The sequence below is a fragment of the Sciurus vulgaris genome (assembly GCF_902686455.1).
Source record: "Sciurus vulgaris genome assembly, chromosome: 8".
NCBI lineage: Eukaryota > Metazoa > Chordata > Mammalia > Rodentia > Sciuridae > Sciurus > Sciurus vulgaris.
Window position 1 is genome coordinate 121,771,631 of NC_136468.1, and position 21,560 is coordinate 121,793,190.

At 52.0% G+C, this 21,560-nt stretch overlaps 2 protein-coding genes across 4 annotated transcripts in view; one reads left to right on the plus strand and one right to left on the minus strand.

Moving 5' to 3' along the window:
• Positions 1-21,560, minus strand: part of LOC306667694 (uncharacterized protein) — a gene marked incomplete at its 5' end in the record, with an annotated part of 84,740 nt that overhangs the window by 4,358 nt on the left and 58,822 nt on the right. The window lies entirely within an intron of this gene.
• ADORA2A (adenosine A2a receptor) lies at positions 39-20,307 on the plus strand. 3 transcript variants are annotated; one of them, XM_079151781.1, is made up of 3 exons: positions 39-664; positions 10,316-10,909; positions 17,690-20,307. In XM_079151781.1, the coding sequence occupies exons 2-3, from the start codon at positions 10,587-10,589 to the stop codon at positions 18,594-18,596; spliced, it is 1,230 nt and encodes a 409-aa protein (XP_079007907.1). In that variant the 5' UTR covers positions 39-664; positions 10,316-10,586; the 3' UTR covers positions 18,597-20,307. The 3 variants fall into 3 exon arrangements, with proteins under 3 accessions (XP_079007907.1, XP_079007906.1, XP_079007905.1); XM_079151780.1 differs by lacking the exon at positions 39-664 and adding an exon at positions 695-971; XM_079151779.1 differs by lacking the exon at positions 39-664 and adding an exon at positions 998-1,457.

Here is a 21,560-nt window from a genome sequence, read left to right on the forward strand (position 1 = left end):
CAGGCCCGACTGGAGTGGACATGAGGTCATTCGACAAGGGCAGGGAGAAGAGAGGGAACTCCCAGGCCAGGCTCTGAGATCTCAAGTCTGTGGTGCAAATACGACTCCCGCCTCCCTTTGTAGTTGGGAAAGTTGAGGGGTGGAGAAGACTTAGGAGGAGTCAGGTCCCTATCCTGCGCCAGGAGTTGTAAGAACACAAGGGACTCTGGCCCAAAGTCTGGGTAGAGGAAGTGACACGGGGGAACCAAGGCAGCGCAGCTCTTAAGAAGCTCTGAAGAAGGACAACAGAGCCGTGGCAGAGGCGAACCTGGGGCTTCCTGGAGAAGAAGGAATGCGAGTGGTGTCCCTAGGACTTCGCAGGGCTGGGAGGACTCCCTTGGGGGGAAGGGGGTGTGGCGCTGGAGGTGTGAGCCTGAGAGGGCCAAGCTGGGGAGCGCGGACTGGGCATGCAGCGCGTTCCAGGCCCGTCGCGGCCTCGCCCTGCCAGGGACATCTCCTTGGGTCCCCGATGGACCTCTGGGCCTCGGTTTCCCCATGCGGCGGGGCGGGGTGGGGGCAGCATGGGTCTAGAAGCCACCTGCAGGGGGCGCCAGTGAGCAGTGCGGCCGGAACCCGAGCCCGAGCGGCCGCCGAGACAGCGGGAGCCGGCGCGCGCGAGCTGCAGGTCAGCTGGGGTACCAGGGCCGGGGTTCCGGGGCTCCAGGACGGGTGGTTGGCGGGGTAGGGCCATCGGAGGCTGCTGACCCGGAGAACTGGGCGGCTTGGGTCGCGACTCTGTTGTTCAGGGTACTCGTCGCTCGAACCCTTTCTTTCCACTTCCCAGAGCGAGTTCACGAGCGCCGGGGTCCGAGCTCTGCCCTGCGGCGGCCACAGAAATGACCCGTGCAGGGACTGTTACGGCGAGGTCACGTCCTAAGCCCGGTAGGGGGGCGGTGTGCGGATCCTCTGAGCCTCCCCAAAGCGACCGGAAGGTGCGCAAGGGTAGGCGGGGAGGGGAAGGGGCGCGAGGGTGCGGCGGCCGCAGCGGCGGGGTGCCGAGCAGGAGTCTGGACCCGCCGGCAATGGGCGGGGAGCAGCCGTCGGTTTGTCTGGGCTACGTGAGCCGACCCACAGCGTTCCGATGACCCTACCCGGAGAGTCGGGCCAGGAGCTGGACTGAGGGCACCTAAGCAGGGACTGAGAGAGACGGGGCGAACTCCCAGGGACCCAAGAGGATTTGAACAGGTGGAGAGGTCGGGGCGGACACCGGTGCTCAGCATCCCGAACGCCTGGGGCCCGACAAGAAAGGGGAGTTCGAAAGGCGGTGCGGAGAGCGCGCACGCACTCAGTGGACACGCACTCAGTGGACAGTGGTGGCGGGAACCGGGCTCAGGGGACCGGGGAGAGGCCGGAGGACTCTGGAGTGGGTGAAAGCCTCGGACTGACGCTGGAGGAGTACCGGGCTACCCTGAGCGAAGGTAGGAATGGCGGGAATGGTGGCGGTGCTCAAGGGATTTGGCCCAGGACAGACCAAGAGCTCTAGGAAGGGAACGTGAGCCAGAGGGGCAGAGCTCCCCGCGTTCAGAGTATTAGACCTTAATTCTCCTGACTGGAAGGAAACACCGAGTGTTCCCTAAAAGCAGAAGGCTGGGTCCCCCAGCCGGCCTTCTCCAGGACTGGCCCAGGGAGGGAGGGCAACCCGGGTGTTCTGGCCCTCTGAAGGGTTACTGGTCCCTTTTGCCTACTCTCCTTCCCCACCCAAAGGCTGCATTCCATCTCCTGACCCCCCAGAATCTGCACTCTCCACAAGCCTGGAGCTCAGGCCTGCCCTGGTGTTGCCGCCCTGTGCTCTGCCTTTGCTGCCCAGGACTTCCAGACTGTACTTTCCAGAAAACTCCATGCCACCTCCATGCCCAGCCAGGATGTTCTAGCCCTGAGGACAATGATGGAGCACAGTGGACCAGGGAGTATGTGATGGAGTCAGCTGCCTCCCTAGTCCTGGAGGCCTTGGGTGGGGAGCCAAGACTCTGTCTTGGTAGGCTGTCCCCCATCCTGAGACCCAGCATATCTGTGGTAGGGGCTTCTCATGTACTTGTCTGATACCTATAGTGTCAACACCTCATAGCTTGGCCCTTGCCTTTTGGAGTCTCCCAGAATCTAGTGCTCCTTGGGAAAATCCCAGCCAATGACCCTCAGTTCACAACCCCACAGTGCTAATAAACAGGTTTGGGCCGCCTTTCTTATAATCTGAGGGAGGTTGAGGAAAGCCCTTACCTTTGATAGAAGACAGGATTTGGGTGATGCCAAAGAGGGCAACAGTTGGGTGACCAGTGGACCAGATTTTGATGCCCGTTTTGATCTTGCCTCCTTGACTCACTAACTTGGTGGCCTTGGGGAAGGTCACTGCCCTGGGAATCCATTTTCTCATCTGTAGAGCAAGGACGGTGTTCCTAGCTTAATTTATAGGGCTTTGCTGGAGAAGAAATGAGACAGGCATTTGACTGGAGGTGGGACAAGGTCAGAACAGACCAGAGGACAAGTCAGGGGACTGTGCTCAAGCTGGAGAACCCTGGAGGGAGTATCAGGGGACACCACAAGGCATCACTGTGGGTAGAGGTAGGTGTGGATTAGAGTTGGCTTGGGAGCAAGCCTGTGGTTTCAAGGAATAGAGTCCTGCAAAATTCAGGGTCTGTGGGTGAGACCACAGCCCCTGGCGACTCGACAGTGACCTGAAATCCCACATGACTCTTGCCACCCTCTAACCTGCCTGATCCTGAGCCATCTCATCCTGGGTGAGCTGGAATCACCATCTCAGTATCATTGAGATCTGTCTTGTCAAACCAAGCCCTGAGGATTGTGTGTGTGTAAGAGCAGAGGGAAGGATGGCAGAGTTGGATCAGCACAGGCAGGAAGGGTGGAGAGATGGGGCTTTTTGTTTGTTTTGTTTTGTTTTTTTTCCTACAGAGATTTTTTATTTTTCTTATTAGTTATACATGACAGTAGAATGTATTTTGACATATTATACATATATGGAGTATAATTTCTCATTCTTTGGTTATACATGGTGTAGAATTACATTGGTCATGTGATCATATGTGCACATAGGAAAGTAAAGTCTGATTCATTCTACTATTTTTCCTATTCGATAGATGAGGTTTTGATGTGCATGTGGGGGTCACTGAGGAGAGGAGACTGATGAAGTCAGGTGCTAAGTCAGCAAAAGGGAGGAGTCTTAACTGCCCCTCCCTGGGGGAAGGTTCTGGACTCTGGGACACACTGGAAGCCACAGAAAGGTGGAGATTCGAGGGAGCAGAAAGAGCACAGTGTCTCAAGATGGGCCCCTGGGTCCATGTTGGGCCCAGATGGGGAGGGAAAGGAACTGGGATGAAGGGAGGAGTACTCCCACCCCTGCCCATATTGATTATTCACCTGAGATTTCTGGCCTTGCAGACTGGATGCTATGAAATCTTGCCAGGGGCTGGGGAGGGTTCTATTGGAAGGGAAGGGCAACTACTCCTCACCCCGGCCCAGGAAGGGGCAGGACACCAGGGAAGGCAGGACTTGCTGCCCAGACTACCTCAAGGCGTCTCTGATTCCACTGAGCTGTGTATAGGCTGTTTTCTTTGACAGAATCTCTCCCACCTCTCTCCTTTTATCTCCTGTCTTTCAAGTCCCTCTAAAGCCTCTCCTCTGAGAAGCCCTTGGGACTCCCTCTGGGCCCACACCCACTCCTATGGGACAGGCTTCTGTTTTTTGAAGTTGGGCAGAGGAAAGCACCACCCTTCTGTGGCTTTCACCTGTGGGGATGCGGCTGTTCCACCAGCCTGTTTTTGGCAGCAACTCCACCTGGAGGAAAGATGAAAGGTGCTGCTTGGGTGTCTTTTGTGGGGATCGGGCTCTGCCCAGAGGGCCCAGGGCTGATAGCTTTCTGCTCATCTGCTACAAGAGCTTTACTGCTGGCCTCAGTGGCCTCTACAAGCCATAAGCCAGGTGGGGGGTGGCAGGGAGCTACTGACAGGCAAAGGAGCAATGGACAGCACTCAGGTGGGATATGCTCAGGTTGATCTGGCTCCCGCTACCCTTTCCCTTCAGCCTCCAGGGCTGCATCATCATACTTGTGTCCTACAGACCCCAGCATGGGTCCACATCCCTCTGTCCTCAGTGTACTTAGCAGTGCCCCTTCAACAGGCTGCCTACCAGGGTCCCACCCCAGGCCCACTGGAGTCCGCATGCTCAGTAGCCCCCATGTCCCCTCTTTAGGCAACATAGTACCTGTCATCTGCCACTTGTGGGAGGTATTGGTGCTGGGTCTTTCACATGATGCTGTCTCACCACAGCCTGTGCACACGTGAGAAGCCACAGCACAAAGGGGAAGCCTAGTGCTTGGGGCACAGGAAGTGCATGATGGAGTTGGTGTGGACATTACCTAGACTGCTTATACCACAGAGTAGGCTCTTAGCACCTCTGTGAGGCGTGGCCCCTTGGAGGGGAGTTGTCTAGAGAAGTGGCCTGTGATGGGCTAAAGTGGTCACCCAAGGCAAGGAGACTGGAACCTGCAACTTTTCTGGCATCTGGCTTGGGCACATGGGGATGGCAGGGACCATTTTGGGTCCCCACTGGGAAGAAGGAAGCTGTGGTAGGCTGGGTGGCCCTCAGGGTGAGGTTGAGGCAGCCCTAAGGCTGGCCTGTGACTGGTGGTATGGAGGCTGCTCTGAGAGGCGGGTCCAGAGCCTTAGCCTCCAGCTACAGGGAGCTGGTTCTCCGTTCCTGCCCACATCCTGTCCCCAGGAGCAATGAGCAGCAGTTGCACACCCATGGGTGGTGGGGGAGGGTGCACCACAGGGAACCTGCCTGGGTACCTGGGGCCCAGCCTACACCAGGCATCTGAAGCCCAGCACTGTGCAGCCCCAGAGGGAGGCAGGGAGGGAAGAGGGACCCAGGCTAGTAGTTGCTCAGTTCCAGGCAGCCACAGAAGGCACCTGCCTAGCATAACTGATATATTTGTAAGGGGCTCAGTGATTCCTAGGGTCCTGGTATTCCAGGAAGCTCTTATATTGTCACAGATGGGCCAACACAAGACTTGTGGCTCCAGACCAGAAACCAGCCTGCCCAGCCAAATGTGATGCTCTGTTTGGCCCCTCCATGCTCCTCCTGAGCCCCTGAGAGACAGATGTTGATGCTTCTCAACTTCTCTTCTATCTTGTCCCCATGAGGTATCTATGAGAATTCTATCTTGCTGATCCCTACTGTCCCTTCAACAGCCTGCATGCCTGAACCTTATCATTTCTGGTGTGTTCTTTATTTCAATCCCTCTGTTTTTCATGATTGGGCTTTTATATTATTTCTTGTTCATGTTCTCCTGCTCTTGTTTCTGCCAATGGATTTGTAAGTTCTCTCTTTCTCTCTCTTTTTTTTTTTTTTTTTTTTGTGGTGCTGGGGATTGAACCCAGAGCCTTGTGCTTGTGAAGCAGGCACTCTACCAACTGAGCTATATCCCCAGCGCCTCGTTCTTCTTTATGGATGCTATTCCTTTGTTTCTGAGAATCTGAAATATCTTGAACAATCATTATTACATTATTTCATTGCCTTCCTCTCTTCTGCAATGAGCTAATCTCTCCATGGTTTTGATATACTTGTTTATCTTTCTTGGTCTTAAATTTCCTTCTGTGTTTTGAAATTGGGATTTGCAGCTCATCTGAAGTGGAAGCTGAGGCTCTGGGGACAGAGTGACCTATAGTACCTGAATCTTCAGGGCAGTAGCAGGTGACACAGAGCTCCCTATGGTCCAGCAGTTGGGATGCTTCATGGCACTGCAGAGTATGTAACTGGTGAACATTTGTTACCAGAAAGTGGAGGGAAGATTCTAAGTCTGGAATTCTGGAGCCCAATTGCTGCAATAGGCATTCTCCATGCTGTGCTCTGATCCTTGTCCTTAGCCGCACCCAGGAGCAGGTGTGCAAGGAACTGCCTGGAAGCTGGTGGGCACCTCCATCCAGCAGGCTCTGTAGGGGTATAGCCACCATCTGGGTATGTGTACAGAGAGCCTTGCTAGTCTGATGTATAAGGAGCCAAAAGAGGTGGGCCAGGGGATGTGTGGGTTTTGATTAAATGGAGTTTTAATTAAAGCAGCTGGGTCCAGGTGGGTGTGGGTGAGAAGGCAGGAAAAGGCGGGAGTTTTGAGTCTGACTGCTGGGAATCCTATGGGCTTGCTTTGTTTTTGCAGTACTGGAGATTGAACCCGGGCCTTCTGCATGCCCAGCAAGTGCTCTGCCATTGAGCTACACTCCTAGCCTTTTCAAGGGTATCCTTTAAAAGCTAATCAAGCATGTTCCTTAGCATGTGTCTGTAGTTTATGCCCTCTGCCCCATCCCAATAAGGGACAATCATGAGGAAATATGACATTATTAATATTTAATTTCCCTTCCTGGATAGCAACAGATGACTCAAGGATTAATTAGATAGAACCAACAGAGAGGGATAGGAAATTGCCAGATCCTGCCCCCACTCCTGGCCCCTTCCTCATGACCTTCCACCTTCCTGTAGCTCTGGGAGGCTTCAAAAGGGAGGGAAGCCAAGAGGCCCAGGAAGTGTTCCAGCTGCTATGTTCCATGGCATTCTTCCCCAATCCTATGTCACCTTTTAATGCTCTTGGTAAGGCTGAGAGGTCACTTTATCTCTTTGGGCCTTAGTTTCCTCATCTGTAAAATGGGGTTCGTGCGGTCAGTGAGAACATGGATGTCCATCATTTTTCAGGCTCCTAGGTAGCTGTATAAGCTCTTTGAGAGTGTCCAGCATAGTGTCCTGGCATTCAGGCAAGGAGCCTGCCAGAAAGCACAGGTTTTGGTGGCTCAGTAGTGGCTAGCACCTCGTGGCTAGCTGTGTGTATCGCTTCCTGGTTCTGGTTAGTGACCTAATAGTAGTTTGAAATTGGCCCTAGTAAGAGCATTTACACCACAGGAAAAGGCTACAAGTCAGGGCACTCCTGGCCCTGGACTTACTTGCCAGTCTACAGCTGGACAAATCCCAGTCATCCCCACAGAGTGCCCCCAGTAGCACATGTCTCCCAACCTCCTCCTGTGGCTGCCTGTGGCTCCACTGATCTGCTGGGCTCAGTGCCGGGGAATGAACAACCTAGAATGGATTCTAATTTAGCAAATGCACAGGTGGCCTGTGGGACCAGAGAAGCCTCATCAGGGATGTGCTGGCAGTAGCTGGAGGAACCTGCAGAAAGGCTGCCTGCCTCTTTGAGGGAAGGGGCAGAGGGCAACAGGCCATAAACAAGGGAGTCTGTGCTGGTCCTGCTGGTGGGAGCCCAAGGTGTGTCTTTAGCCTCATGTAAGACTGGCCTGAGCAGAAGGGTCAAGTGCATTTAGTGAGATTTTGGACAAAAGGAACTTAGCTTTGGGACAGCCAGGAAGAGTACCACTATCTGGTGCTGTTCAGCATGGGGACCTTGCACAGAAGAAACCCTGAGAACCCAGGCAGGTATCCAGGGCTGCCAGGAGAGTCCCACCAGAGTCCTGGGTCAGGCCCCTTCCAAGCCAAGCATTCTTGCTGGAGTGGAGTCAGTATGGTCCACAGTTCAGGCACTGGTGATGTGACCATATCAGTGAAGCTCTGGATGATAGGTTGGGGAGCCCTTGTCTGCCACTGGTAGGGTCCTTAACTCTGAAGAATGGTCAAGGACCATGCCAACCTTCTAGCCTGAGTTGGTCAGATTGGTAGAAGGCTGTGGCATCCTTCAACAGAGTCGCCTAGAGAAGGCCCACAGGACATGAGGTGGTCATCCTCTTCCCTTAGGAGGCACCAGTGACAGGAGGCAGGATCCCTAGACATCAGTGGCTCCTTAGAAGCTTGCTAGCTTGACTGAGCCTGATGGACTAGTGAAATGCTGCTGCTGCTCCTGGGTCTGGGAGGCCACCCTGGACTAGGGTGGGAGGCAGCCCTGAACTGGCAGCAGCTGGCACCTGTTGGACCTGGGCCTTTTGGGGTCAGGTGTGCTCCTGGTAAATACTACTGTGAACTTCAGGCCAGGAGCACAGAAGGTCATGGCATGTGACTGGAGATGGTGCTTAGAGACTTGATTTGGCCCGTCTGCCAGCAATGCACTGTGAACAGCTGGTTGGCAAGTGCCCTGTGAAGAGCACAGGCTTAGTAGGACTCGGCCCTCTCCAACTGCTACAGGCTACCTGAGCCCCTCAGTTTCTGTGGTGACTTTGTCCTTTTTACCCTCCTGTTTCCTGGCTCTTCTACATCATATGGTCCATTCCAAGCCTCCTGGTGGGGTGGAAGGGTCTGTTGGGTGCGGGAACCATGCTCCTTCCAAATGTGGCTTTAGGCTGTGCCTATGCTAAATGCCAGTCTGAGACAGTGACATTATTACAGTTAGAAGGAAACAGGATTCATTTGTTTCAGTCCCCTATTGCCTCCTGGCTAATTTGGGAGTAAGGTAGCCCTTTGAAGTGGGCCTGGACAAGAGTGACCTTCTCCCAGGGTTTCCAGACCTGCTCAATCCCTCATATCCTCGAGGAAATGAGGGAAGATGGGCCACGTACGGGAAACCAAAAGGCAGCCTCTGGCTACTTGTCCCAGGTGGGTGGCAGCTATTGTTCAGGCACCCCTGAGACCCAGAGAATTTAGGACTGAAGAAAATGGATTTGGGGGCAGGGCCTAATAGCTCTCAGGGAGAGGCACTTTAGTGGGCAGAGGCCACTTGGACTAAGACCACTTCAAAAGCTCAGGGAAGAACAGCTGGAGTTTGGGGTGGGCTCAGGCCTGCTGGGGAGACCAAGACTTTGACTCTCCAGGGGTGTCAACTATTTCTATGTTTCTGTGACATTTTGACTTTGGGGGAGCATGTTCAAATCTGTTACTTATTTCCTTCTCATAGACTCCTGGGCAAGAGCTGCAGTGGTACCTAGAGGTCATCTGGGGTCCAACTGCTTCACTATATGAATGGAAATTGGGGTCCAGAAGGGGAAAACATTCTTCTTCTTCTTTTTTTCCTGGTACTAGGAATTAAACTGAGTGCTGCTTAACCACTGAGCAACACAGCCAGTGTAGTGGGGGGCACACACACACACACACACAAAAAAAACAGTTGGACCAATCTTTAGCTCTTTTTTATTTTTTATCTTGAGACAGGGTCTCTCACTAGTTTCTGAGGCTGGTTTTGAACTTGAGAAACTCCTGTCTCATCCCCACAGGAGCTGCTGGGATTACAGGCATGCACCACTGTGCCTGGAGATAGAAAAAACATTTTTGCCCATGTTCCCCCAGCAGAAGTGATTTAAGTCAGTCATTCCCTGTGTCAGCCAGGCAGAGGAGCAGGTGGGGGAGAAGTGTGGGAGGAGAAAAAGGAGGTGGCTCCCTCAGAGAAGGGAAGCAGCCACAGCGCCTTCCCCACCCAGATGTGCAGCCTGCTAGCAGGGGCACCAGGAGGCAGCAGGTTCAGGTTTGTGCTTGCTCTGCTACCTGTGAGGGTGAGGGGGCTTAACTGCTAAGAGTAGAAGATAGGACCAGACAGCTCCTCCAGATCCGAGCTCCAGGGGTCTCTGTCCCTTGGTGGTGCAGTTGGTATCCCTTAGGTGGGCACTGGTCATTCCTTGGAGAGCTTGCAGGGATGGAGCAGGCTGAAGCAGGCTGAAAAGCTGGCCCAGTGAAGAGAAGGTGGGTGGGATTGGGAGAGTCCTAGTGGGGAGGGGGACCTTTCTGGGAAAGAGGGAGGGTTGTGGAGCTGGCAGTAAGTGCAGGGACCTAGGAGACTGGCCAGGTTGCCAGAGAAGGCTTGAGAAGCTGAGCATGGGAAGCAACATTAAACTTAACTTTTTGACAGATTCTTAGCTCCTGGGGTGGGGGTGGGGGGTATACACACACACACACACACACACACAAAAAAAAAAAAAAAAAACAGTTGGAGCGATCTTTAGCCCTGAGTCCAGGATGGAAGGGCCATAACCTTAGCACCTGAAATACAGCCTTGGACAGTGCAAAGGGGTGAGCCAGAGACCTGGTGGGGGTGCAGCTATGGTTCTGCCCATAGTCCCTTCTATGTCTGTCCTGCAGAACCTGAGAGAAGGGGATGCTTCCCTGGGAGAGGTTTGCATGAGGGTCTTGGCAAGAATTCCCTGGGACCAGGGAGAAGTAGTTTTGCTCAGTGACCTCTCTGGGTCCGTGTCCTCCCCAGAAATGGGTGCCAGAATTCCAAATCTCCTGCTTCCTGCCTGTGATCATACATTGGGGTCATTCTTGCACTGACACCTTGCCCACAGGTGGGGCAGAATCTGAACTAGCAGGTGTGAGAGTGGTCCAGCTGCTTACCAGACTCTCTTTGCAGGTGCCTTGGGAACCCTGAAGCCAAACTGAGCCATGACACAGCCATTGGAGCCCCCAGAGAGGGCCTTGTGTGAGGAGACTTGGAGTTATCTGTGAGAAAGCCTTTGAAGAGCCCCCTGCCCCCACAGGGACGCTCTTGGCTCCCGTGAGGAAGAGGCTGTGGGGCCTAGGCCCCTCTGCCTGGGCAGCAGACGGCTGGGCTGCAGCTATGGACCGTGAGCTGGCCCAGCCCGTGTCCTTGCTGAGCCTGCCCGTCTGCAGCTGCTCCCATCATGGGCTCCTCAGTGTACATCACAGTGGAGCTGGCCATTGCTGTGCTGGCTGTCCTGGGCAACGTCCTGGTATGCTGGGCTGTGTGGATCAACAGCAACCTGCAGAATGTCACCAACTACTTTGTGGTATCGCTGGCGGCAGCTGACATCGCAGTGGGTGTGCTCGCCATCCCCTTTGCCATCACCATCAGCACTGGGTTCTGCGCTGCTTGCCACGGCTGCCTCTTCTTCGCCTGCTTTGTCCTGGTTCTCACCCAGAGCTCTATCTTCAGCCTTCTGGCCATTGCCATTGACCGCTACATCGCCATTCGCATCCCACTTCGGTGAGCTGGGGACCAGGGGGTTATGTCTGTACAAAGGGTGGCTGTGCCCAGCATCTGGTCTGTGATCTCAGCCTGTAACTGCCCAGGGCTGGTGAGTGAGCAGCCAGTATGCCAATCTGGCTTTTCCTCCACGTGCACAAAGTGCCTGGCGTCCTGACATCCCCTAGCCACATGGTTGAGGCTATCTGCAGCCAGCCATGTTAACGTGACTTGGACCTGGCACTACACTTGGGTGGGCCTGGGCCATTCTTCACACATCAGAGCAAAACTCCCTGCATGATGCTGGGGTGGACGGGAACCATGGGAAACCACAGGACCTTAGTTGGGACCCGCCCACTGCCTGCCTTTCTTCAGCTCCTCTGGGCAGGCCTCACAGTGTGCACATTAGGAGAGTGACCCAGAGAGGGGAAGTGACTTGGCTGAATGCCACAGTGAGTCATTTGGACATATATGCAAATTATGTTGCTCCTTAGGTCACCAAGGACTCAGCATGCACCCAGACTGGCTGTTGGAGGGGGTTTTTATGGTGACTCTTTTGCAAAGTGACTTCAACCAAGTATTGTGTAAACACTTTCCCCAGGCTGAGTTTACTTGTGTAGCCTTCACTTACCCAGACCAGAGAAGAGCAAGAATGTGTGTTCCTCCTCTGGGGAAGCAAGAGTGCTCCTGCTCCACCTCCTTGCCCCTCAATGATAGAGCTGGGTTCCACAGCCAGGATGACTGCAGGATGTGAGGGAGGTCTCCATGATTGGGAATCTGAGTACACTTGTCCCCCTGGTAAAATCTCCCAAACAGGTAGAGTGCCCACCTACTGAGGAAGCCCAGAAACCATGTGCTGGGCTGAGGGTTCCCTGGCAGGGTGGACGATCAGGCTCAGTGAGCAAATGGAAATTCAGAGTGTCAAACCCAAGGGGGCCCTCAGAGGTCATTTCCTTCCTCTCTTCTTCAGAATGGAAAAATGAGGCTCTGAAAAAGAAGCCAGCTCTTTCAGGGCCACACAAAGAGTTGGTAGAGCTAGAACTAGGCCTGGGATCAAACATAGCCTGCCGCTACTGTGACATGTTTTTAGGTAGTGGTCACAGGCAGCCCAGTCTCCCAGAAGCTGTACCCAGTAGCCACTGCTGTCACCTGAGCCCTAAAAGGGGAGGAAGCACCCATATCAGTCTGCCCAAAAGAAGGGGTGGAACTCTAAAGCCCTTATCAAGAGAATTCTCAAAGAAGAGAACTCTGGCCTATCTAAAAAGGGAACTGAGTTAGAGGTGGTCTGACTCCAGGCAGTCTGTGAGATAAGCTGGGTCCCCACAGCTCCCATCCCTTGCTCCAGAGGGCAGAGCAGCGGTCCAGTGGCAGCTCAGAGTAGGGAAGCCCTGGGGAAACCTGTCTGTAGGTACAAAGTGGGCCAGAGAAGAGATGACTGGAGTCCACCTCAAGGAGCCAGGCTGAGTGCAGGCAGTGGTAGAGCGAGGCTAAGGGGAACCAGTAGACTAGCTTTCGCTTTCTTCTCTGATTCAAAGGGCAGCAACATTCCAGGGAGAGATCAGGAGGGCTGTTCTCAATTTTAAAACCTTAGGTTTTTTTCCCCCGCCTTGGTTTCTCCCTTCCCATATCTGTTTTCTGACAGTCAAAAGAATGAATACATGAAGTAGTAGGATGGAAAATACTGTGTGGCTGTGGAAAGTCAGCTGCCTTCCTCTGGGCCTGTTTTCTTGTCTGTAAAAGGGGACAAAGGTGTGAGGGTCCATTGAGTGTGTGGGAGTGACAGGTGGGATTCAACTCTTTCCCGAGCTGCTGGAGGTTTGAAGCCATGCACCTACTCCGGTCCAGTCTGCTTCCCTGACTCCCAGGACTTCCTGGAGCTGGATTTCAGTTTCATCCATACTTTAGACCATTTGTGCTGTGTTGGGTGAGGGTTTCGAAGGCTCAGGCTGATCCTCCTCTGTGGGGAGCAGTGGGGATGATGATGATTTTATCCTGTCTCAGGAGCAGTTTTACCATTGCAATAGCATGGTAGCATTAGCAACTCCTTTAATCCTTTTAGCCCGGCATTGTGGCTGGGGTGGGTGCTATGACCTTCATATTACTCACGGTGAGGCCAGAGCCAGGGAAAGACATATGTGCATCTTCTGATGTAGAAGGACTTTAGTGCTCTTCACACTGATCCTGGCCCTTGGGTCTTTTCACATTCCTATTCTTGGAGGCCCCTGGCCACTAGGCACCTGGAGGGTTGGTGGCTTCTGAGAGCAAGCAGGGTATGAGGGAAACTGGATGGAGGTAACTGAGCACCAGGAGCTCTTGGCTGGTACTGGAGGTACTGCCTGGCTTAGGCTCCCCCTTCCTCCTTTGTCACCTTCACAGCTGGAAATCTAGCCTTCTCTATGCCATTTGCTGCTCCACTCAGCAAGGTCCACAGGACTTCTCTGAGGTCTAGTCTCTGACAGATGCCTAGCCTCAGGTCTACACCCTGCACTAGTAATTTTTTTAAAATCTTTTTTTTTTTTCTTTTTTGCAGTACTGAGGATTAAACCCAGGGTTACTCTATCTCTGAGCTACATCCCCAGCCCTGCCTTTGTTTATTTTTTTACTTTTAGACAGTATCTCACTAAGTTATCAGGCTGTCCTCAACTTCCTGAGTAGTTGGGATTTTTTTTTTTTTTTTTAAGAATTCGGCTTCAGCTGGACACAGTAGTGCATGCCTGTAAACTCAGTGGCTCGGCAAACTGAGGCAAAAGGATCATGAGTTCAAAGCCAGTCTCAGCAAGTTAGAGAAGCCATACACAATTCATTGAGACCCTGTCTCTAATAAAATATAACAAAAGGGCTGGGGCATGTGGCTCAGTGGTTAAGCACCCCTGGGGTCAACCCCCAGTACCAAAAAAAAAAAAAAAAAGAATTCAGCTTCAGAACAAATAATCTCCTCTCTCCCAATTGTAGGGATGCTGATGGGGTAAGGCAGGGCCTAGTCAGTGAGAAAGAAGCTGGGCAAGAGGCAGAGGTACAACTCTCAGTGTCCACAAAGGATAGAAATCCCAGGATCAAAGATGCAGGCTTCCCTTACCAGGGGACTTTTGCACCACCATCTCCTGATGGGTACCCTCACAGAAAAATAATAACAAAAAAATAAGGAGGCAGGATCAACTAGGGAGTTCCCTGGAAGAAGTATTGCCCGGTGGGTCTTGTAGGATGCTTAGGGGCTCAATGGCATGTGTTTGGGGGTGAGTATATCAGAAGAATGGCAGAGCCTGGTCAGGGATGAATGAGCATGTGGACACTGGACCAGGAAGAGGTAACCTCGATGCTAAGTGACAGAAGGAGATAAGGTGAGGGAGCAGGCAGGCTGTGAGGCTGCTTTGGGCCTGTTCATGCCTAGAGAAGGAGTTTGGGTGTCCCTTGGGGTCAAAGGCTCTTCAATTCTTGAATCACTGACCCCTTTGGATAACTTAGGAAAGATCTACCTTCTCCTCAGTGTGGTACAAATGCACATAAGACTCCACCTGTAATTGTAGAGTATGTACTTAGACTAAAGCCCCTAACATGTAATTGTGATACCCAGGAGGGGCAGCCTACAGACTGGAGGACACAGGGATGCAGAGGGCACCTGAAAATGGGGGCTGCCAGTGGCTGTGGCACCTGCATCCTATGACACTTGTGGACTTCCTGGAATAGCTGAATGTTATAATGGGCAGCTGGACAGTTTATATCTGGGGTCAGAAGCTGAGATATGGCTGTGTTAGTTACAGATGCAGCCCAGGAGATGCTCCTGGGCATGACCATGGTCCAGCCATGATTCCATTTGGACCCTCATCCTGTCCCAGGCCCTCAGATGCCTGGGTCCAGGACTCAGCTTATGGGGCATTCTTTTGGATAATAAAATTAACCTATTTGGTTTTGTGGGGGTTTTTTTGTTGTTTGTTTGGTTTTTGTTTTGGCAGTGCTGAGGGCCCATCCCAGGTCCTCACACACGCTAATCAAATTCTCTACCACTGAGCTACCATCTCAGCTCTATTTAGTGTATGTGTTTTTTTTTAAATATAAATAATCCTTGCATGTGCTCAAATATTTAAAAGGAATAAGATGTATACAGTGAAAAGTTGTCCCCTTGCTCCCTGACTGCCCCTCCCCAGTCCCCTTCCCAGAAGGCCATGGTGGGTATCCTTCCAGAGACATTCTTCACCTATGAGTGCCACTCATGCATGTTTTGTTTCTGTCCCCAGGAGGGGCTTTCTTTCAGAGAGCAGTGGAAGAACCCTCGTGGGTTCCCTTATCTGTAAAACTAGACTGGGAATTTCCATGCTGTGTTCTCAAGAGCTCTCAGGCCCAGAGCTGATGTCCCCATCAACTCATTAATTCAATACTTACAAAGCCCCTCTCTTCCCTAGCAACCCTATTCTATATGTGCCCAGAAATGTAGATATGAAGGCCCACTGCTGGAAAACAGCTTAAAAACCATTAAAGCAAATGGCCACCAGGGGTCTAGGTGATCCTGCACAATCCCTATAATAGCTTGTGTCTGCTTGATTGCCTCAAATGTCAAGAAGCTCACCACTACCGAGCAGCCCATTTCTCCTATGAACAGCTCAGCTCATAAGCTCTGACCTACCCCAAGCCACTGTCTGCCTCCCTGGATTTTCCACTCACCGATTCACATTCTGCCCTTATGGGGGCGGTGCTGACAAGTCCAGAATTTGTAGTTTCATTTCAAATTAAGGAAACTGAGGCTTAGAAAGGCAAAGTGACACAACATTGCTTATTTACAGGAATGTACCAGAGCTAGAACCCAGGGAGAGATATACTTTTCTCAGGAAAGTTATCAACATTAATTGGACTCCATTCAGTGAGGATTATATGAAGTACTAATGTAAAGTACTAAGAACAGAGCCTGGAACAGAGTAAGTGCTATGTAATTATTAGATGAGGGCTCTATAACTTTGTGATAAGTTTCCGGAACAGGAGAGAGGGCAGTGCTGTCTCTGTTGCATGGCAGAAATGCTCAAGTCCCTGACCCTTATCCTGCACTCTTGTTGGCACTCCTGTTTGGGATCCTGAATGGATGGGGCTGTGGGAGGGATAGCTCAGCAGTAGAACATTTGTCTGCATACATAGGGCCCTGGGTTCAATCCCCAGCACCTACAAAAATACAGAATAAAAGAATTGTCATAAAACATTCAGAACTAACTTGGGCCTGATTTGCCTTTGAAATGTCTATGGCAAATCCATTCCCCTTCTTGGAACTCAGTTACCCCACCTGTAAAATAAGGGTGTTGGACTAGATAAGAGATCAGAAACCACTGGGTTTTTCAGTTTTGATTATTCTTAATTTGAACTGGCAAATTTTAAAACTTGGGAGAGTTTGCCCAGAATATCAACTTTCCCACCCCTCTTCAGATCTGGTAACACTGGGTACACATTTTGTTGTTGTCATTGTTGTTGCAGTGCTGGGGATTGAACCTAAGGCCTCCCACGTGCTAGACAAGCATTCTAACACTGGGAGCACATTTTACATGGCAGCAGAAACAGGGTAAATGCCCACCAGCCTGCCTCACTGGTTTGTTACCTGTAGGCACCTCTATTTGCCACCCATGAGCTACACCCTTTCTACAGATGTTTCCAACTCTGGAATTAAATAGAGCACATTTTTCTTGGCACCTACTCTGTGCTCCTATGGCAGAGCTAGCAATGCATAGAGGGATGTCTCCAGGGATATCCCAACCTTGGAAGCCCAGATGAGGCAGGAAGCTTCTCTGAGAAGATATCTAGCCTGAACTTGATGGGTAGGGCTTTCATCAGATAGAGGGGAGGGTTGTCTGGTTTTGCCAGAATTGAAATTGTTAAGCAGGAGGTCAAACCTCAGAGGTCACCATGGTTGCCTTTATCAATCAGTGAGACTTTATTTTTTTTGAGTACCCATTCTATAGGTAAATGAATGCTACCTTTCCTGTGGGATGGAGGTCTGCTTCCTGGCCGTGAATCAAGCCATTCCCTGAGTCTGGGACTTGGAATTAGCAGGCTTGGATTTCTATCTGGCTCTCAGGATCACTAAGTAACTTTAGGTAGATTACTGTCCTTCTCTGGACCTCAGTACTTCATCCAAATATGTCCTCCAGAATATTAAGATTGCCATGTAAATATCTAGACAATATTTATCTCTTTTCTTTCCAGAGGGTGGTGAGTAGATTTGGATGGGAGATAGTATCTTAATTGACTTGAGACCCCCACTTTTCCTTATTCCCTTGGGCAATCTTGACTTGGGGACCTCTGGAGACCTAAGTCAAATGGCAAAGAAAGAACATGACGTACAAAAGGCTTAGATCATCTTCAAGCCTGGTCTGGATGGTTCTGTCCTCAGTCAACGAGCCCACCCTCCAGATCCATCCCATGCTCTAAAGGGAAGTGTGATGTCCCATGAACCAAAATCAACCAATATGGAAGTGCTGCCTCTTCCCCTTCCCCCTCAAATCACTTACTAATTTCCTCAAACCAAACTCAAGTCTCAGGACTATGCCTAATTGTAATAATCATCTGAACACTTATATAGTGGTTTCTGTTTCCACTGTGTCTGCTATTTATCTCCCAGCTACTCACAAAAGGCAAGACCCAATATAGCTTACTTAACAGGGGAGGATACTAAGGTTAGGAGGCAGGAAGCAATTGGTTCAAGACCTTACAGCTAGCCAGTAAGTAGTGGAGCAGGAGACCAAGCAGGGTGCCATTCTGGGTTTCTTGACCCTTAGCCTTGTCTAGCCCTGGTTTCTTAGACCTCTGACATTCGTCTCCTCTCTCCAGGTACAATGGCTTGGTGACTGGCACGAGGGCCAAGGGCATCATTGCAATCTGCTGGGTGCTGTCATTTGCAATTGGCCTGACACCCATGCTGGGTTGGAACAACTGCAGTCAGCCAAAGGAAGGCAGGAATCACTCTCAGGACTGCAGCGAGGGTCAGGTGACCTGTCTCTTTGAGGACGTGGTGCCCATGAACTACATGGTATACTACAACTTCTTTGCTTTTGTGCTGGTGCCCCTGCTGCTCATGCTGGGCATCTACTTGCGAATCTTCCTGGCGGCCCGGCGACAGCTGAAGCAGATGGAGAGCCAGCCCCTGCCAGGGGAGAGGGCTCGGTCCACACTGCAGAAGGAAGTCCACGCTGCCAAGTCACTGGCCATCATTGTGGGTCTTTTCGCCCTCTGCTGGCTGCCCCTGCACATAATCAACTGCTTCACCTTCTTCTGCCCCAAATGCAGCCATGCTCCTCTCTGGCTCATGTACCTGGCCATTGTCCTCTCCCACAGCAATTCTGTTGTTAATCCTTTCATCTATGCCTACCGCATCCGCGAGTTCCGCCAGACCTTCCGCAAGATCATTCGCAGCCATGTCCTGAGACAGCGGGAACCCTTCAAGGCAGGGGGCACCAGCGCCCGAGCCTTGGCAGCTCATAGCACCGAGGGAGAGCAGGTTAGCCTTCGCCTCAATGGCCACCCCCCAGGGGTGTGGACAAATGGCAGCGCCCCCCATCCTGAGCGGCGACCCAATGGTTATGCCTTGGGGCTGGTGAGTGGAGGGAATGCCGAAGGGTTCCACGGGGATGCCAGCCTCGCAGATGTGGAGCTCCTCAGCCATGAGCACAAGGGAGCATGCCCAGAGTCCCCTGGTTCAGAGGACCCCTTGGCCCAAGGTGGAGCAGGAGTATCCTGAGGGTGCATAGAATTTGCCTCTTCCTGAGAGAAGGAAATCTTAATCTTTCTGGTTGGCTGGACCAGTCACATTGGGAGAAGAGAAGAACAAGTGTGCTGGGAGACCCATCAGGCGTCTGATTCCCACTTTGGACTGAGAGGAAGGAGCCCCAAGCTGGAGCAGCATGAGGCCCAGCAAAAAGGGCTTAGGGTTCAAGGAAGCAGACGTTTCATGCTGTCAGGCCCTGCACTCGGCCAGGGCCACAGCACCAGCAGCATCTTGGCTGGGCAGGGCCCAGTCCCCCCTTCAGAAACATCTAAAAGCCCCACCTTGTCTTCAGAGAAGCTGTGATCTGAGGCTGGGGAGTGCCTGCGACAGACCACCTGCCATACACACCATCCTTGGCAGACTTGCTAGGGCTCAGGGAGCTGCTGGACTAGAGGTGGCACTTGACTGACTCCCCCCACGCCCCAGGAGAAGATCTAAGTGGGAGGAAATCCTTTCTATTTTATTATCATCCCCTCCCTGGCTTCTGGGCCTGTTGTCCATCCTGCTGCTAACCTGGCACCAGGAGTTTGCCCAGGGAGTCTCAGGCAGCCCTCTCCTGCTGCCACAAACTGCCATGCACTTAGTCCCAGGGCCAACTCTTAGGGTGATGAAGCTGGGCTGGAGGACAGAAAGTTGTAATGGGAACAGTGCCAGGGTGTGGGTTCAGGTCCCAAGGGAGAAGTCAGGACTGGCAGGCCAAGGACCTGTGCCTGGGCACTCAGAGCTGCCCAATTAGAGGCCCTGTCTAACTGCCTTTACTTCTAAAGGGAATGTTTTTTTTTTTTTTTTTTTTTTTTTCTTTTCTGAGATAAAATAAAAATGAGCCACATTGTGTTTTAAGCTTGTCCAGTGAAAATGGTGTCTGAGTTCCTTTCCCTACTCCATATAGGCCCTACTCCAGGCCTGGTGAACATATACGGGTGTGTGTTGATTATGTGTGAGAGAGTGTGTGCTTATGTGCAGACAGACAGAAGATACACTGCCTGCCCTCCGGGCCTCCCCAGGCTCCTGTCCTCCCCAGCGACAGACTGCCTGATTGCACCAGAATCTGAATGTCCACAGGGGCTCCCAGAACTGCATTCCTGTAAGAGGCCCCCTCATTCCCTGCAGGCATGGTAGGAGGAGGGGCTCTTTGCCTAACTGCTTCTTTCCTAGGGTCACTGACCCCTCCAGCCCTAGGCATTCGTGGTATTATCTTTTCAGAGCTATGTCCCCCACCCCCAACCCCTGCTCCATTCCTCAGCTGAGAGGCCACAGAGTATTTGGAAACAGATGGGGCTAGGGCTACACTGCCTTTTCCTAAGACCCCTCCCCTTCCTCCCAACAAGGAAACCCTAAGGTCTTGCTTTGAGGCTGGGCTCTGGGGCTCCCTGCCTGAAGGGGTGGTGCTGTCCTCCTGGCTTGATCAAGTCTGCCTGTGGTTGGCAGGGAGATGTGATTGTTCCCTGAAGGGCTCTGAGGGCTAGTTTGGTTTCACTGAGGCTGGGACTCAGGAAAGGAGTGTTAGAACTTGACAAGTGATATTAGGAGCCCCATTTTGCAGATGATTAACAATCTCAGAGAGGTCAAGTTCTTGCTCCAGGTCACATAAGTAGTAAGTGACAGAACTGAATTTAAAACCCAGGTCTGTGTGACTACAAAATCCATGTTTTTTTTTTTGTTTTTTTTTTTTTTCATTAACTGATGAAGAACTATTTCAACCAAACCAAAAAGTCTGAAATAATATCATGTTCCCACCACTCTACTTAGGAAATAAAACATTACAACTACAGTTGACGGATCTGATCCCGCCTGATATTATTACCTTGCTTCCTGTGTCTGTCTTTACACTTTTACTCCATCAATGCATACGTAAGTTTTTTTAGCTATCTTTCACTGTTCTATCAGTGGTTCTCTTGACGGGGCTATACAGAACCATCTAGGAAACTCAGGCGGTACTGAAGCCTGAGTTCCATGCCAGAGATTCTGGATTGAAGGGTCTGGGTAGATGAGAGCACAGTCATTCCCTGGGGGAATCTCATGGACAGCTAGGGTTAAGAAGCACTGATATCAATGTGGAGTACACTCTTGTCCACAACAGGCCAGAAAGAGAACCACAAAGGCAGGAAAGAAAGAGGTCTCTTGGGAACTGAAGTACTGGGCTACATGGGTGCAAGATTTGGGAGGGGAGGGTCAGGGCTTAGAAAAGGCTTCTGGATACAGGTATGCCCCAAGTCCTGAGAGGGCCAGCTCAGCCCAACTCCAAAGCTCAGGCCTCCTCAAGTTCCCAAAGGGCCCAGTGTCCCATCTCCACACCCATGCCGCATGGGCTCCTACTATGAGCAGACCTTCAGTGCATGTGCCATTCCTCTGATCCTAAGAGGATACAGGAGTGCACACACAAACAGCTCAGCAGGAGTGAGTGCTCACAGCAGCAGCATGGGGGAGGCATGAAGACATGGGCATGAGCAAATGCCCAGCCCACGGGGTACAGATGCAGGGCTGCCCTTACTCATGCTGCATTGGCTAGCCTACCGGGGTCCTGCAGCTCTGTTCAAGGCCCTCTGCCCTGTTCCTTCTCTTCCCAAAGAGCTGAAGGTGGACGAAATGCTCATTTCACACCCATCCGTCCCAAGCATGCAGACCTCATCACAGGTCCATGTCCTTTGCAGCTCCAATTCCTCTTGAGCAGGTGTGATCAGGGCCAGAGGGGGGCCTGATTCAGACTATGTCCTGGCCCCACTGAGACAGACCCTCTGGAGCCACCCTTCACCTCCTTCACTAACCACCCTCCTGAAGCCCTTCCTCATACATTTGTATCAAGGCCCTTCCTTTCTTGGGGAGCTGAGTTGAGCCACATGGAATGGTAAACCATAGCAGGACAGAGATGAGGGGCCTCCAGGGAATAAGCAGGGAATACCTGCTGGATTGGTAAACCAGAAATGGGAAGCTGGCCTT